General features: G+C 39.6%; 1 protein-coding gene across 3 annotated transcripts in view; it reads left to right on the top strand.

Moving 5' to 3' along the window:
* The window catches only part of CEP83 (centrosomal protein 83), a 201,972-nt gene that overhangs the window by 94,266 nt on the left and 91,478 nt on the right, over window positions 1-16,228 (top strand). For 2 of the 3 annotated variants that reach the window (XM_058673887.1, XM_004583104.3), the window contains exons 2-3: window positions 14,620-14,885; window positions 15,613-15,763. In XM_058673887.1, coding sequence (XP_058529870.1) covers window positions 14,713-14,885; window positions 15,613-15,763 — 324 coding nt within the window. In that variant the 5' untranslated portion in view covers window positions 14,620-14,712. Of the gene's footprint in view, window positions 1-9,552; window positions 9,625-14,619; window positions 14,886-15,612; window positions 15,764-16,228 lie in introns of those variants that run through there. The other variant, XM_058673888.1, reaches the window with a different exon arrangement.

The following is a 16,228-nucleotide window of genomic DNA, read 5'->3' as shown; positions in this document are numbered from 1 at the left end:
GACTTCAACACCCCACTTTCATCAATGGATAACTAGACAGAAAATCAACAAACAACACAGCCAATCAGGTACTGTTTACTAAAAGTACCTGGTTGATATCTACAGAGTGTTTTCAACATTTTCAATATTTTATACCATTGTCACAGAGCACACATTGTTTTATAAGTGCATGAAACTTACTTTAGAGTGGACCATATGCCAGGCCCTAAAGCAAGCCTCAGCAAATTCAAAGAAACTGAAATCATAGCATGCATCATTTCTGACCACCATGGAATGAAGCTGGAAATCCACAATTTAAAGAAACTATTAAACATGCAAACCCTTGGAGACAGAACAACAAGCTACTGAGAGAATAGTGCTTCATAGAGGAAATCAAAAGGGAAATAAATTTTTTGGAAATGAGTGAAAATGGCAGCACAGCATATCAAAACCTACGGCATCCTGCAAAGGCAATGTTAACAGGGAAGTTCATAACTGTGTGTACATCAAGAAACTAGAAAGGCATCAAATAAGTGGTCTAACAGTGTGTCTCAAGGACCTAGGAAAAGCACAAACCAAACCCCAAATTGATGGGCGGAAATAAGTACTTAGAATTAGAAAAGAAATGAAATTCAAAAAAGATAAAAAGAATTGGTCCCCAGGCAGTGGCTCTAGGGCTAAATCCTCACCTTGCAAGTGCCATGATCTCTTGTGGGCTTCAGTTTGTGTCCTGGCTGTTCTGCTTCCCATCTAGCTCCCTGCTTGTGGCTTCGTAAAGCAGTAGAGGATGGCCCAAAGCCTTGGGACCCTGCACCTGCATGGGGGACCTGGAGACAGTTCCTGGGTCTTGGGTTCAGATCAGCTTGCCTCTGCTGTTGCAGTTGTTTGGGGAGTGAACCAGAAGTTGGAAGGTCTTCCTTTCTTCCTTCCTTCCTTTTCCTTTTCCTTTTTTTCCTTTTCCTTCCTCTTTCTCTTTCTTAGATTTATTCATTTTTATTGCAAAGTTAGATATACACAGAGAAGAAGATCTTCCATCCGATGATTCACTCCCCAAGTGACTGCAGTGGCCGATGCTGTGCCGATCAGAAGCCAGTATCCAGGAACTTCCTCCAGGTCTCCCATGCAGGTGCAGGGTCCCAAGACTTTGGGCCATCTTCAACTGCATTCCCAAGCTACAAGCAGGGAGCTGGATGGGAAGTGGGGCTGCCAGGATTACAACTGGCACCCATATGTGATTCCAACATGTGTAAGGTGAGGATGTCAGCTGATAGGCCACCACACTGGGCCCAGAAGATCTTTCTGTTCATTCTGTAACTCTGTCTTTCCAATAAAAATAAATTAATTAAAAATTATATATAGAAGGTTAGCAGATTTAAAAGCTTTTTTTTTGAAAAAAAAAAAAAAAAAGATACATCTTTTTTCCAACTAGCCAGAAGTAGAGAAGACCTAAATCAGTAATATCAGAGATGGAAACAGACACCACAAAAATTAAAAAAAGAAAATTAACAGGTATTACTAAAACAACCAAAAAACCAAAAAACTATATGCCTAACATCTGAAAAATCTAGAAAAAATGGATAGATATATAGACCCATGTGGTCTTCCAAATTGAGTCATGATGACATAGGAAACCTAAATAGACTGATAACTAGACAGATTCAGTTGGTAATAAAGACCTTCTCAACAAAGAAAAGCCCAGGACTGGATAGCTTCACTAGATAGCTGAATTCTACTGAATGTTTCAAGAACTGTTCAAATAATTGAAAAGATGGGAATACTTCCAAACTTCTGTGAGGCCAGCATTACATTAATTCAAAACCAGAAAAACGAAAACAACCCCAAAGAGAACTGTAGACCAATATCCCTGATGAACAGGTCAAAATCCTCAACGAAGTGCTAGCTAATTGGATTCAACAACACATCAGAAAGACCTGGACTCAGTGCTATTTATCCCTGGTATGTAGGGGTGCCTTCAAATAGGCAAATCAGCCAACGTGATACATCACATTAAGTGGGAGAATAAAACCATATGATTATCTCAGTAGATTTAGAGAAAGCATTTGATAAAACACCACATCCTTTCGTGATAAAATTCTTTTTTTTTTTTAAAGATTTATTCATTTTATTACAGCCAGATATACACAGAGGAGGAGAGACAGAGAGGAAGATCTTCCGTCCGATGATTCACTCCCCAAGTGAGCCGCAACGGACCAGTGCTGCGCCGATCCGAAGCCGGGAACCAGGAACCTCTTCCAGGTCTCCCACGCGGGTGCAGTGTCCCAATGCATTGGGCCGTCCTCAACTGATCTCCCAGGCCACAAGCAGGGAGCTGGATGGGAAGTGGAGCTGCCGGGATTAGAACCGGCGCCCATATGGGATCCCGGGGCTTTCAAGGCGAGGACTTTAGCCGCTAGGCCACGCCGCCGGGCCCTAGTGATAAAATACTTAATGCAAATTGGCTACTGTTAGGGCATTCCTCAACACAGTCAAGCAATATATTGAAAACTCACAGTCAGTGTATTATTGTATGGGGATAAGTTGGAAGCATTTCTATTAAAATCCAGAACCATACAAAGATGCCCACTCTCACCACTGCCATTCATGGGGGAAATCCTGGAAGATTTAGTCAGAGCCATGAGGGAAGAAAAGTAAATTAGGGATACAAATTAAGAGGAGGTCAAATGATCCCTATTCGCAGATGACATGATTATATCTATTATATGTAGGTCTCTGTATAGGGGCTCCAAAAGACAAAGAGACTATTGAAACTCAAGACATTTTGGTAAAGTTGCAGAATATAAAGTAAACACACAAAAATTAATAGTGTTTGTATAAACCAATAGTTCTGTTGCTGAGAATGAACTTGTAAATTCAGTTCCATTCACCGTAGCTGCAAAACAATTTGCATATTTTGGAATAAATGTAACCAACAATTTGAAGGAGCTCTACTATAAAAATGACAAAATATTAAAAGAAGGAGATACCAGAAACGGCTTCCATGTTTATGATTGATAAGAATTAGTATCATTAAAATGTGCGTACTACCCAAAGCAATTTGTAGATTCAATAATCCTGATGTTAACTGACATTCTTCTTAGGTGATGCTAAAATTCATATAGAAACATGATATCCCAAGTATCATGTAACAATACCAGACTTCAACACATACTACAGAGCATTTGTGATCAAAACAGCATGATAGTGGCACAAAAATAGACTTATAGATCAATGGTACGTAACAGAAATCCTGGAATTTAATCCACATATCTACAACCAACTAGTTTTAGAGAAGAGAATTGAAGTCAATTGAGAAATGAGTCTTTCATCAAATGGTGTTGGGAAAATTGGATCTATGTGTGTAGAAGTATGAACCAGTGCCCTCATCCTATGAAAACCAACTCTAAATGGATTAAGGATCTAGATCTACAACTATCAGATTACTAGAGAAAAATATCAAATAAACTCTAAGACATAGGCAATCTAACAAGAATGAATGAATAAGAGTACATGGAACTGAGAAGCTTCTGCCCTTCAAAGGAAACCATCAACCACATGAAGAAACAGCCAACACAATAGAAGAAAATATTTGCAGATTATAAAACTGATAGAGGATTAGTATCTAGAATCTATAGAGAGTTCAAGGAACTCAATGGCAAAACAAACAGTCCAGTTAAGTGGATAAAGGACATGCATAGACATTTCTCACAGGATTAAATTATAATGGCCAGCAGACTATGAAAAAAATACTAAGGTCCACTAGTCATCAGAGAAACTCAAAATGACAGTGAGGTTCTGCCTCACCTCAGTTAGAACGGCTGTCATCCAAAAATTAAATGGTGAACAATGCTGGCAAGGATGTTGGGGAAAGGTCCTCTAATCAACTCTTGGAGAGAATATAAACTCCGTCTTAGTTCCAGTGACCCAGGCACTTAGAGTTCCTTGCTTTACAAAGTTCATTAATAGTAACCTCGGTGGAAATTGGGGGGACCCAACCCAACCCTCCTATAATGGATGCCAGAATTACAAATGGCAGCTTAACCCACTGCTTCACATTGTAAACTGTTACTTGTTCTGTAGTGTTGAATCAGCCTTGCAGACCTAAGGTAAATCCCACTTAGATGTAGTGTTCAATTTTTATGGTCATTATTAAATTTCATTTGCTAATATTTTGTTAAGGACTTTTGCATCTTTGCTCATGAATGGTATTGTTATGTAGTTTTATTTTCTCACAATGCCTCTGACTTAAGTGTGAGTGAATGGCTTAGAAAGTACTCCCTCTAGTTTTTGAAAGGTTGTGGAGTATTCGTGTAATTTTTTTCTTGAAGTGTTTAGTAAAATGCACTTGTGAACTTATCTGGGCTTAGTGCTTTCTGTTTTGAAACAATTATTGATTCAATTTCTGTAATAGATAAAGGTCTGCCCAGATTGTCTGTACTTTCTTATGTGGTTTTTCTTTGGTTTTTACGTATTGTCAGTTTTGCATATTACCTAAGGCATTTGTCCCTTTTGTCTAGATCATCAGTTTGTGGGCATAAATTTATTCATAATATTTTTACTTTAAAAAAATTATTGTGAAAGTTAGAAGAAGGTAGAGATGGAGATCTTTCCTCTGCTGGTTCACTCTCCAGAAGGCCACAGTGGCCAGTGCTGGGGCAGGCTGAAGCTAGAAGTTTCATCTGGGTCTCTCACATTGGTAGCATGGGCCCAAACACTTGTCCCTTTTTTTGCTGCTTTTCTTATGCCATTAGCAGGGATCTGGCTCAGAGTTGGAGCAGCCAGGACAAATCAGTGCCCATATGGGTTCTGGTATCGGTCAGCAGCATGACCCACTATGCCGTGATGTTGGCCTCTCTCTATGAATTTCTAGGAAGATTATTTATTTGAAAGCACATGTTAACCTGCCCCCCCCACCAACAGACATGCACATACAGTGAGGGAGAGAGGGGAGGAGGAAAAGGGAGAGAAAGAAACATTTTCTGTTGAATGCGTCACTCCCCTAGTGCCCATAGCCAAGCCGCCAGGCTGTAGCCGGGAGCCAGGAGCTCCTTCTGGAGTCCCATGTGGGAGATGTGGGGGCATCTGCTGCTGCCTCTCCAGGTGCATGTGCAGGTGAACTCGGTTCTGGGTATTCTGGCATGCTGTGTGGACATCCCAGGCCATGCCTACCTGTGGCACAGTGACACCATCTCTAGTATTCTTTTAAAATCCTTGGACCCTATAGTGATGCCCTATTTTAATTTCTGGTATTTGTAATCTGCTCTTTTTTTTTCTTTCCTTGATTAAAGACATACCCTGTTCAATAACTAGCTTTAGTTTACATTGATTTTTTTCTAATGATTTCCTGTTTTCAGTTTCTTTGCTTTTTTTTATCTAATCTTTGTTATTTTTTTCTGCTTGTGTGTTTAATTTCCTCTTTTTCTGCCTTCTCAAGATGGAAATTTAAGTGATTAATTTTGGACCTTGAATACAATGAATTCAAAGCCATACACTTTCCACTGAACTTGACTTTTGCTGTATCGCACAGATTTTGACAAATTGTGTTTTAAGTTTTTTTAGTTAAAAATATTTCAAAAATTCCCTGATTTCCTCTTTGATGTATAATACATTTGTTGTTTGAGCTCTAAATATTTTTCAAAGTTTCCAGCTATCATTCTGTTGTTAACCTTCAGTTTTATTCCTTTGTGGTCTGAAAACAGATACCATATGAATACTATTCTTTTAAATGTGCTAGGATGTGTTTTAAGGCCTATATTGTCATCTGTGGGAATGTTTTGTTTAATGGGAACATGTTCTGTGTTTTTTTTTTTTTTTTGGCAAAATAGTCTAGATATCTACTATATTAACTGATTTTAGTTCATGTTTCAACTTGCTGATTTTCTACTTGGTAGGCAGGGTTACACAAACACCCACAGCCATCCTCAGAGAGAAGGAGAGAGAGAAAGAGAGAGAGAGAGAGACAGAAAGAAAAAAAGGGTGAATATATTGATCATCCATCTGCTGGTTCACTCCCCAAATGGCCGCAATAGCCAGGGCTTCTCTGGGTCTCCCATGTGGATGTTAAGGTCCAAGCGTGTGTTCTACTTCCTCTGCCTTCCCAGGCACATGAGCTGGGCCTGGATCAGAAGCAGCCAGGAATTGAACTGGTGTCCATATGAAATGCCAGTGTTGCAGGCAGTGGTGCTTGACCCTCTAGCCACAATCTCAACCCTAGATCTGCCCAGTTCTCATAAAGCGATTTTGAAATTTACAGCAATGGTAGTGAATTGATACGTTTCTTCTGGTTATGTTAAAGTTGGCCCCTTCATGTTCTATTTCAAGTGTATTCACATTAAGGATCATTAGATCTTGGAGAACACACTTCTTAATCATTATTTAATGCTCTGTTATTCTTGATAACTTCTCTTATTCTCAAGTGTGCTCTTACTCTTTTTGTGCTGCCATAACAGAAGTACAGATTAGATGTCTTATAAAGCAAATTTATTTTTAAAACTTTCTTAATTTTTTTTGAAAGAAACAGGTGCATTTGCCAGTGTTCACTCCATGATTTACTCCCCACGTGCCTGGAAGCCAGCAACTGAAGCTGAGTCTCGCATGTGGGTGGCAGAGTCCTGACTGCTTGAGCCATGCCCCTTCTGAGCATGTGCTCTGGCTGGAAGCTGGAACTAGAAGCTAAGCTAGGACCTAGACCTAACGGTGTCTAATGCTTCATACGAAGCACCCAGCCCAGAAATGCTTCCTGTCACTCTGGAGGCTGGAAAACTTAAGCTCACGGTGCTGGCAGATGGCATGTCTGCTGAGCCCCACTCTTGGCTCCTAGATGCAATCATTTACTAGCTCCTCATGTGGTGGAGGGCTCAAGGAGCTCTGTTGGTCCTCCTTTGTATGGACACCACTCCCATTCATAACATCTTTGCCCTTATCTCCTGTCAGTTTCCAAAGGCCCTGTGTGTCCTAATGCTGTCATCCTGGGAGTTAAGTTTTTAATATACAAATTTTGGGGACTAGGTATTCAACTTTACAGAAATGAATGAGAAATCTTCATAATGTTTGTGAAAAATGAAATTTAAAAGGTGTGAAAAATATTTGAAATTATATGGGACTCTGATGTTACTATGAGAAGTCTGGTTGGCATCTACCATTTTTTTTTCCACCAGAATAAACTTTTCTTTTTTGAAAAAGGCTGAAAGGCAGAGTCTTCTGTTTTCCCATAGTGGTCAAGGCTGGACCAGGCTGGACCAGTCTGGACCTGGAAGCCCAGGACTAAATCTGGGTCTGTCACGTGGCTAGCAGGGACCTCAGAACTTGTTGTCTGTTACTTGCTGTTTTCCAGGGTGCACATTAACAAATTGGATCAAGCCTGGAGTGGGGACTTCATCCTAAGTCATTTTGACATAGGATGTGGCATTCCAAGGAGCTGTTCCATCTACTGTGTTGAAAAAACACACCCCAATAAACTTTAATTCTGTTTTGCTACAAACCTTTTGAAGTACTCTGATACTGTTTTTTGCTGTTTTAGATGAGTGTTAGTAATCTTTCTTCCTCCACTTTCTTTTTCTTCAGATTCATTTACTTATTGGAATGGCAGATTTAGAGAGAGGAGGAGAAAGACAGAAGGAGCTTCCATCCCCTCGTTCACTCCCATAGTGGTCACAATGACCTGAGCCTAGCCAATTTAAAGCTCGGAATAGGTCTCCCATGTGGGTGCAGGGTCCCAAGGCTTTGGGGCATCCTCTGCTTTCCCAGGTCACAAGCAGCGAGCTGGATGAGAATTGGAGCTTGGACTAACTGGCAACCATATTGGATCCTGGCACTTGAAGTGGGAAGATTAACCAATTGAGCCATTGTGCTGGACTCTCCATCTACTTTTAATAAATTGTGTCTTTATAAAGTAGATTTCTGGGGCCCGGTGGCATGGTCTAGCGGCTGAAGTCCTCGCCTTGAGAGCCCCGGGATCCCATATGGGTGCCAATTCTAATCCTGGAGGCTCCACTTCCCATCCAGCTCCCTGCTTGTGGCCTGGGAAAGCAGTAGAGGATGGCCCAAGGCTTTGGGACCCTGCACCCGCGTGGGAGACCTGGAGGAGGTTCCTGGTTCCCGGCTTCGGATCGGCGCAGCACCGGCCCGTTGCGGCTCACTTGGGGAGTGAATCATCAGATGGAAGATCTTCCTCTCTGTCTCTCCTTCTCTCTGTATATCCGGCTTTCCAATAATAATAAAATCTTAAAAAAAAAAAGTAGATTTCTGGTAGAGAACATATAGTTAGATCTTATTTTTGATCCACTTACCACAGTAGTTTTTATTTGGTGCATTTTTAGATTATTTACATTCAAATGATTTTTTGATGTATGAATGTCACTGTACTTGTTACTATATTTGACTTCATATGTTATTACTCTTATCCTCCACTTTCGTGTGCGGAGTATATATTTTCTGTATAAATAAGGTGGGTGACAGTAATGACACAAGAGGAGGGTGGATTTAGGATTGTCACTGTGAGGCATTTTCACATCATATGAGAGCAGTGTTTTGTGGACCATAGCCTCTGTTTCCGGACCATGGACTTCATGACTGCCTTTCAGTCTCCTGCTGTTCTTCCTCAGGTGGGAGAAGTGGTGAGGAGTGCTGGATTTTGGAATTTCTCTTATTTTAGGTCTGTTAGAATGTGATTTAAAAAACAAAAATGAACAGATTACGCTGTGGCTAATTAGTTTATCTTGCAGCAAGACTTTGAGAAGATCAGAATGCATTTTTGAAAATGATTGCTTTTCCCTCTCTGCAGGAGATAAGCGTGAGGGGGTTTTTCTGTAGTATTCATTGTGAGAACCTGGTTTAGGTTCAGAAGGAAAATGCACAAAAATGGAGTCCCCTATGACCAGATCTCTTTGGAGGTTTTTTTTTTTTTAATTTTTAATTTGAAAGGCAGAATTATACTGAGAGAAGGAGAGAGAGAAATTTTTTGTCTATTGGTTCACTCCCCAGTTGGCCACATTAGCTAGAGCTGGGCCAATCTGAAGCATGAAACTATTAGGAGCTTTCTTTTCAGTGGCCTGAAGACTTCAGCCATCTTCCACTGCTTTCCCACGTGGTAAACAGGGAGCTGGATTGAAAGTGGAGTAGCCAGGACATGAGCTGTCTATATGGGATGCCAGCACCACAGCTGGAGGCTCCACCTAATCATGCCACGTCAACAACCCCTTTTGCCATTTAGTTTTTACAACTTTTACCACTTTGGCCTTCGTTTTCACAACTCCCCCACCTCCCTCCACAGAGGTTAAAGCTCTTGGGTTTCTCTTCTCTGTATTCATCTGTCAGTGGGGGGCACTGGTTTGCCAAGTTACCTCTTGTCCCCAAGAATTGGAAATGTTGTACTTTCCTCAGCACTCCGTGTGATTCGCTGGAATAGAGTAGCCGTCTCTAAGCTTCTTATGTGCAGACGAAAAGATGAAAATCTGTCAAGTGTTTTTATCAAGAATGGATGTTGGATTTTGTCAAGTGCATTTGCTTTAGCTATTGTTAGATTATGTGCTTTTTTTCTTCTTTAGCCTCTGAATGTGGTGGATTACGTTAGTTGTGTTTTGAATGTTAAACCGTTCTTGCATGCCTCGGTCTTGCATGCATTGAATAAATCCCACTCGGTCTCGGTGGGTGAGTCGTCTTATACTTAGTTGGATTTAGTTTGCTACAATTTTGTTGAGAGTTTTGTTGCATCTGTGCTCAGTTTTTAAACAACTTTTTGATTAGCTTGTGGCCATAAAAATATAGGTTGCTTGCCACATTTGGCATGTGGGATGTAGTTGGTCAGTGCAATAGATAGTAATTTCAGTTCTGACTTCTTTATCATTGTTTCATGTGTTTTAAGTCTTACTATGTTAAAATCCCACAAGATGCTCTCTTGTGGTAATCAGTGTTCAGTTAGAATTGTGCACATATTTATGGTTTTCATTTGTTTTTTATTTCCTGTGTTTATGAAATACTTTCACATTTTTCTCTTTTAATGTTCATCTTTTGGGATGAATTAGTTTTTATTTGTCAGAAAATGTCTATTTTGCCATCATTCTTGATAGATTTTTTTTTTCTGTACTCCTATGTATTCCTAGAATGTTATGTTGGCAGCTGTTTCAGTATTTAAAAATACAAAAGCCCATCAGAACAGTTGTGGGAAAATGGAATAAAAAGATAACTTTATTTCAGTGCAAATATTTTGGGGGGGATAGGACCCATTATGTAAGACCTTGTTGTAAAAAATTTTTGAATGCTAATATGTCAATGCTAAGAGAAAATTTTGGAAGTAGGGAAATAGAAGCTCTAATTATAATATATATTATGTAAGAATCTAACTTGTGGTTCAAAATGAAGAGAATGAGGTGTACTTTAAAGGGAGAATATTTGGTTTTGTGTAGAACTTCAGGAAAAAAGCAGAGAAGCCTTTGAGGTTGGAAATGTGAATAAATAGCGTTGTAATGCAGCCAGCAATATGCAGTGAATTAAACATCCATCTGAGTACTGCTGTGTGTCCCGGCTATCCCACTTCCAATCCTGCTTCCCACTAAAGCATCTGGAAAGGCAGATCTACAGAGAGAATGAGATATATAGAGAAAGATCTTCCATCTGCTGATTCACTCCCTAAGTGGCCAAAATAACCAGAACTGAGCTGATCCAGAGCTGTCCCAGCTCATGCAAAATGAGGATACAGCATCCATCTATCTGTCTGTCTATCTATCTATCTATCTATCTTTCTTTTTCTTTATTTCTTTCATTCTGTTTTTTTCTCTTTCTCTTTCTCTTTCTTTCTTCTTCTTTTTTTTTTTTTTTTAAATATATTCCCATGTGGGTGCAGTGCAGGGTCCCAAGGCTTTGGGCAATCCTCTACAAACAGGGAGAGCTGGGTGGAAAGTGAAGCAGCCAAGATATGAACCGGTGCTCATATGGGATCCTGGAGCATACAAGGTGAGGATTTAGCCTCTAGACTATCTCATGGGGTCCTGGAATTTTTTTTTTTTTTAAGATTTATTTTTATTTGAAACGCAGGGCTATAGAGAGGAGAGACCGGTAGAAGAAGAGAAAGCTCTTTCATCTGTTGGTTCACTCTCCAAATGACTGCAACAACTAGAGCTGGGTTGCTGTGAAACCAAGTAGCCCTTTCCAGATCTCCCAGAAAAAGGGACCCAAAGGAGCTTGCTGTTGCTGGAACAGAATTAGAGCATCTGGGACTCAAACTAGCTCCCCGCTGGCTGGTGGTACTGCAGATGGTAGCTTTACTTACTATTTTCAAGATTTATTGCTATTTGAAAGCAGGGTGACAAAATAAGGAACAGGGTGAAAGAGAACTTAAGTCTGATGGTTTACACTCCAGATAGTAACAATAGCCAGGGCTGGGCTGGACCAAAGTCCATCTGGGTTTCCCTTGTGGGTAGCTAGGATTAAGTACTTGGGATATCAGCTGCTGTTTTCAGTCATGTTAGCAGGGAGCTAAATCTGGGAGCGGCTGGTCATTGAACTGGTGCTCTCATGTGGACTACCAGCCTTACAAGCAGTAACTTAACCCACTGAACTAGAACGCTGGCTTTCAGGTTATCATTTTGATATTGGTTACTTTCTAGAAAAGTTATTATAGATTTTTTTGTGTGTGCAATTTATCTAATTTTTTTCACTCTAGGAGAAAATATACTTTTGGGTGTTGTAACTACTGATAATTTATATAATGCTTTTTTGCCAGTATTAATTACTAAAACTTTGCAAACTGCAAAAAATCTTTGCACAGAAAGAATTCTTCTGAAATGGGAAATATATGAGATCTTAGTTTGGATGGTCATAACCAGGCACCATGGATTGAATACTTAGACAGAAATTTATAGATTTCTTTCTCACTATGTTGCAGCCTGTGAAATCCAGGGTGGTATGGTCTGTGTCTCTTCCTTTTGCCCTGCAGCCCTTTTAGTCACGTGTGGCAGAGACAGCTAACTAGTCTGTTCTTGAAAGAACAGTAGTCCTGTCATGGGGGAACCTCGAGACTTGTACTTCCTGAGGGCCCCTCTCAGTATTGTCAGGTTGGGGGTAGGGGTTGAGCAGGAATTTTGGAGAGCATTTTGATTTCAAAGCATAGACTGTTGACCTGTGATTCAAGGAATAGGAATTGGATAAGAGGTATGTAAGACTGAGAGAAATGGTATGTTGTAATTAGTAAAGTACTAAAAAGTATTTTTTTAAAGACTTATTTATTTTTATTGGATAGTCAGATACAGAGATGAGGAGAGACAGAGAGGAAGATCTTCCATCCAACTATTCACTTCCTAAGTAGCTGCAATGGCTGGAGCTGAGCCAACCTGAAGCCAGAAGCTTCTTCCGGGTCTCCCACGGGGGTGCAGGGTCCCAAAGCTTTGGGGTGTCCTCGACTGCTTTCCCAGGCCACAAATAGGGAGGTTGATGGAAAGCGGGGCTGCTGGGAATAGAACCAGCACCAATATGGGTCCTGGTGCATTCAAGGCGAGGACCTGAGCTGCTAGGCTATCACGCCAGGCCTGTGAAAAGTATTTCTTTCTAATAGGTTTCAGTGTCCTAAGGCAAGGAGATAATTTTATTTTTCAAGCATATTCAAATCTTAATGATTTCTTCTTCTAAAATAACTTAATCTCCATTTTATAGGAGTTAGTGATAAAATTTCATGTAAACTTTAAGTGCAATAATACAAAAAAAAAAGTGATTTAACTTTGAAATCTTTGTTTTACTAGCAAAACAAATTGACTTTATCCCAAAACATGGGCTTAAAGGTAGTTGTTGATTATTTCTAATGTAGTTTCAGCTTTCAACCAATTGAAATTAGCATCCCTTAGGATTTTTATTGATATTGATAAAATCAAACAGATTTACTATGTTTGTGTCTTTTAAAACATAATTTGGGGCCCGGTGCGATGTTTCAGTGGCTAAATCCTCACCTTGTACATGCCAGGATCCCATATGGGCGCCGGTTTTTATCCCGGCTGTTCCACTTTCCATCTAGCTCCTGGCTCCTGGCCCCTGGCTTCTGGCTTCTCTCTAGCACAGTGAAGCAGTGGATAAAAGATTGTATCTCTGTCTATGTGTCTCTCTTTCTCTGTAATTCTACTTTGCAAATAAATAAAATCATTTTTTAAAAGATAATTGTCAAACATCAGAATCATAATCATCGGTTTTATTACCACTTCATGAATTCTGTGGTAAATGTATATTATTTTAAAAGTTGTATTTATGTTATTGTAAAGGCAGATCTACATAGAGCAGAGACAAAAAGATCTTTCATCTGCTGGATCACCATACAGATGTCTGCAACATCTGTAGCTGAGCCAACCCAGAGCCAGCAGCCAGGAGCCTCTGCCTGGTCTCCCAAATGGGTGCAGGGTCCCCAGGCTTTGGGCCATTGTCCACTGCTTTCCCAGGTCATAAGCAGAGAGCTGGATTCAAACTGGAGCAGCCAGGACATGAACCAGCACCCACATATGATACTGGTGCTTTGAGGCGGAGAATTAGCAAGTTGCAGCATTCCACTGGCTCCTAATATATGTGTTTGACAACATAATTTTCCAGTAGCTGCTACAAATAATGTAGTATGGATTTATAGATGTTGCATTCTAGTGCACATTTATATTAAGTTAAAGTGTAAAGCATCCTTGAAGTACTTCCCCTCCCCTTGTTAAAATATAATTTCACAGGAAATCAAAGCAATCCTGATTATAAAGGTCTTATGTAATATGTAGACATCAAACTAATTTAGCAGAGATAAAACATTTCAAGCAAGACTGAGTAATTTCGTGGTTGGTTTGCAAAGGCCAAAATCCTTTTTTTTTAGTAAGAAAAAGTAATTCATGCTAACTCATGAAAGCTATCAGGGGGAAAAAGTATAATGTTCTAGAGGAAGATTAATGAAGTTAAAGAAACTGAACTATTTGATTAATATTTTTTGTGCTTAATTATTTTAAGAGCAGTTCATCATTTTTTACTCTTCAATGCGCTAAACATGTAAAACTTTATTTTAAAGGCAGAGAGAATTTCTTACTTAATTGCCCAAATGCAGTGCTTGGGACTGAGCTGGAGTCAAAATGTAGCTCTCAGCAATGATAGGGGGTCAGTGTTTTAGAAATAGTTTGACTTCCTGTTTCTGGCCCAGTGCCTCCCACATAGGAGGTGATCACTGTGCTCTGAATCTGCAGATTGAGTGTGGTTTGCTGTGTATCAAAAGGTCCCTCGTACCACTAATCCTGACATAATCACGTGCTTAAGGTCCTCTTTGTGAAGACTAATCTCTCTCAGTCACTCACTAAGCTACAAGTGGCTTTCCCTCTGATTTGGGGATGTGAATTTCATACCAGAATACACACTTCAGACTTATTATGGTAGTTTCAGGAATAGGGATTCCTGTTTGGGAACCTCAAATTGTCACATTGGAAATGCCTGTACTTTGGTATGGTTAATGCTTAAAAATTTGACATTAAAGGTCATTTAATCTTTACATTAAAGAAAAACTTTTAAGTTATGTGTCAACTCTGTTAAATTTTTAAGAATAATTGGAAATCTGAAAGCTGGTCTTCATTATGAAAGTGGAAAGAAATACAAGTAATAAATTTACTAATTTTACTGATCACTAATTAAGTGTATTTTTCTGTGCAGGTATAATTTGGCCTCCTGAAATTCTACTTCATCAAGAAGCAAGAAATACTCCTAGAAAGAAAATTAAAACAGGAAGACAAAACGTGTTTTTACATGGTTATCAGATCACCTACTAAAATGGATGCATTTCCCAATCTTTTTCCTCCTGGCGGGGACAGTGGACTGACAAACTCTCAATCTGAATTTCAAAAAGTATTAATTGATGAGCGGTTACGATGTGAGCATCATAAAACTAATTATCAGACTCTGAAAGCTGAACACACAAGGTAAATTACTTTAGTTTAAAATTATTTATTGAATTTGGCTAATTCTTTGGAATAATCAGTAAAATTTTCTTGTTTTTTAGTGTATACATTTAAAACTTTAGATTTATTTATTTTAATTGAAAAGTCAGATATACAGAGAGGAGGATAGACAGAGAGGAAGATCTTCCATCAGATAATTCACTCCCCAAACAGCCAGAATAGAACCGACCTAAAGCCCGGAATCTCTTCCAGGTCTCCCATTTGGGTGCAGGGTCCCAAGGCTTTGGGCTGTCCTCGACTGCTTTCCCATGCTGCAAGTAGGGAGCTGGATGGGAAGCGGTGCTGCTGGGATTAGAACTGGTGCCCATATGGGATCCTGGCACGTTCAAGGTGAGGGCTTGAGACGCTAGGCTACCATGCCAGGCCCACATTTAGAACTTTAAATACAGTAAGGTTTTTGCTTTATAATTTTAATCAAAATTAAGTATGATATGTGAATTTGTATAAATCTTATATTGAAACTAGAAAGATAAATATATTGAGGTATCTCTTTCCCCTGAAAGTAAAATTACTTCAAAAACTACAATATTGATAATTTAAATAGATCTCAGTGAAGAACAGGTATTTGTGATTTTAATGGAGTGTGTGTTGCTACTCTTAGTTTTTTCTGCCTTTGGTTAGTTTACATAAAATGCTGAATTAGAAAACAGAGAATATGCTTAATGTTGAATTATCTGTAAAAAATCAGATTGCAGGATGAATACATAAAGTCACAAAATGAACTCAAGCGACTGTTAAACGAGAAGCAGACTCACCAGGAGAAATTCCAGCTGCTGCTTGAGGAGCTACGTGGCGAGTTAGTACAGAAAACCAAAGATGTAGAAGAATTGAAGCTGCAGGTGAGAAATTGTTTGAGTTAACATGAAAGTGGCCAGATGTTCAGTAGATATAAGTAGTTTCAGTGAATTATCTCTGTGTTTTTAATGATTTTTTTTTCTTTCCTTCTCACGTGATAAAATTTTAACTTTCGCTTTGTAGTCTGGAATGTTAGCTGCCATGAAGGGTAGTTAAACAGTTGTTACATAAGTTGGTATATATTACTTATTCTAAATTAAATGATGCTTCATCTAAATAATTAGGTGAAAGGGCATTTTTTCCCCCAAAGACTTACTGTTATTGGAAAGGCAGATTTAAAGAGAGAAGGAAATGCAGACAGAAAGCCCTCTGTCCACTGGTGGCCGCATCAGTCAGAGCTGAGTTGAGCCGGAGTCAGGAGTTTAGTTTCTCCCGGGTCTCCCATGTGGGTGCAGGGTCCCAAGGCTTTGGGCCGTCCTCGACTGCTTTCCCAGGTCACAAGCAGCGAG

The sequence above is a fragment of the Ochotona princeps genome, chromosome 15 (genome assembly GCF_030435755.1).
Source record: "Ochotona princeps isolate mOchPri1 chromosome 15, mOchPri1.hap1, whole genome shotgun sequence".
NCBI classification, from domain to species: domain Eukaryota; kingdom Metazoa; phylum Chordata; class Mammalia; order Lagomorpha; family Ochotonidae; genus Ochotona; species Ochotona princeps.
Note: the sequence above shows the minus strand (reverse complement) of the source record. Positions and strands in the feature narration are given on the sequence as shown.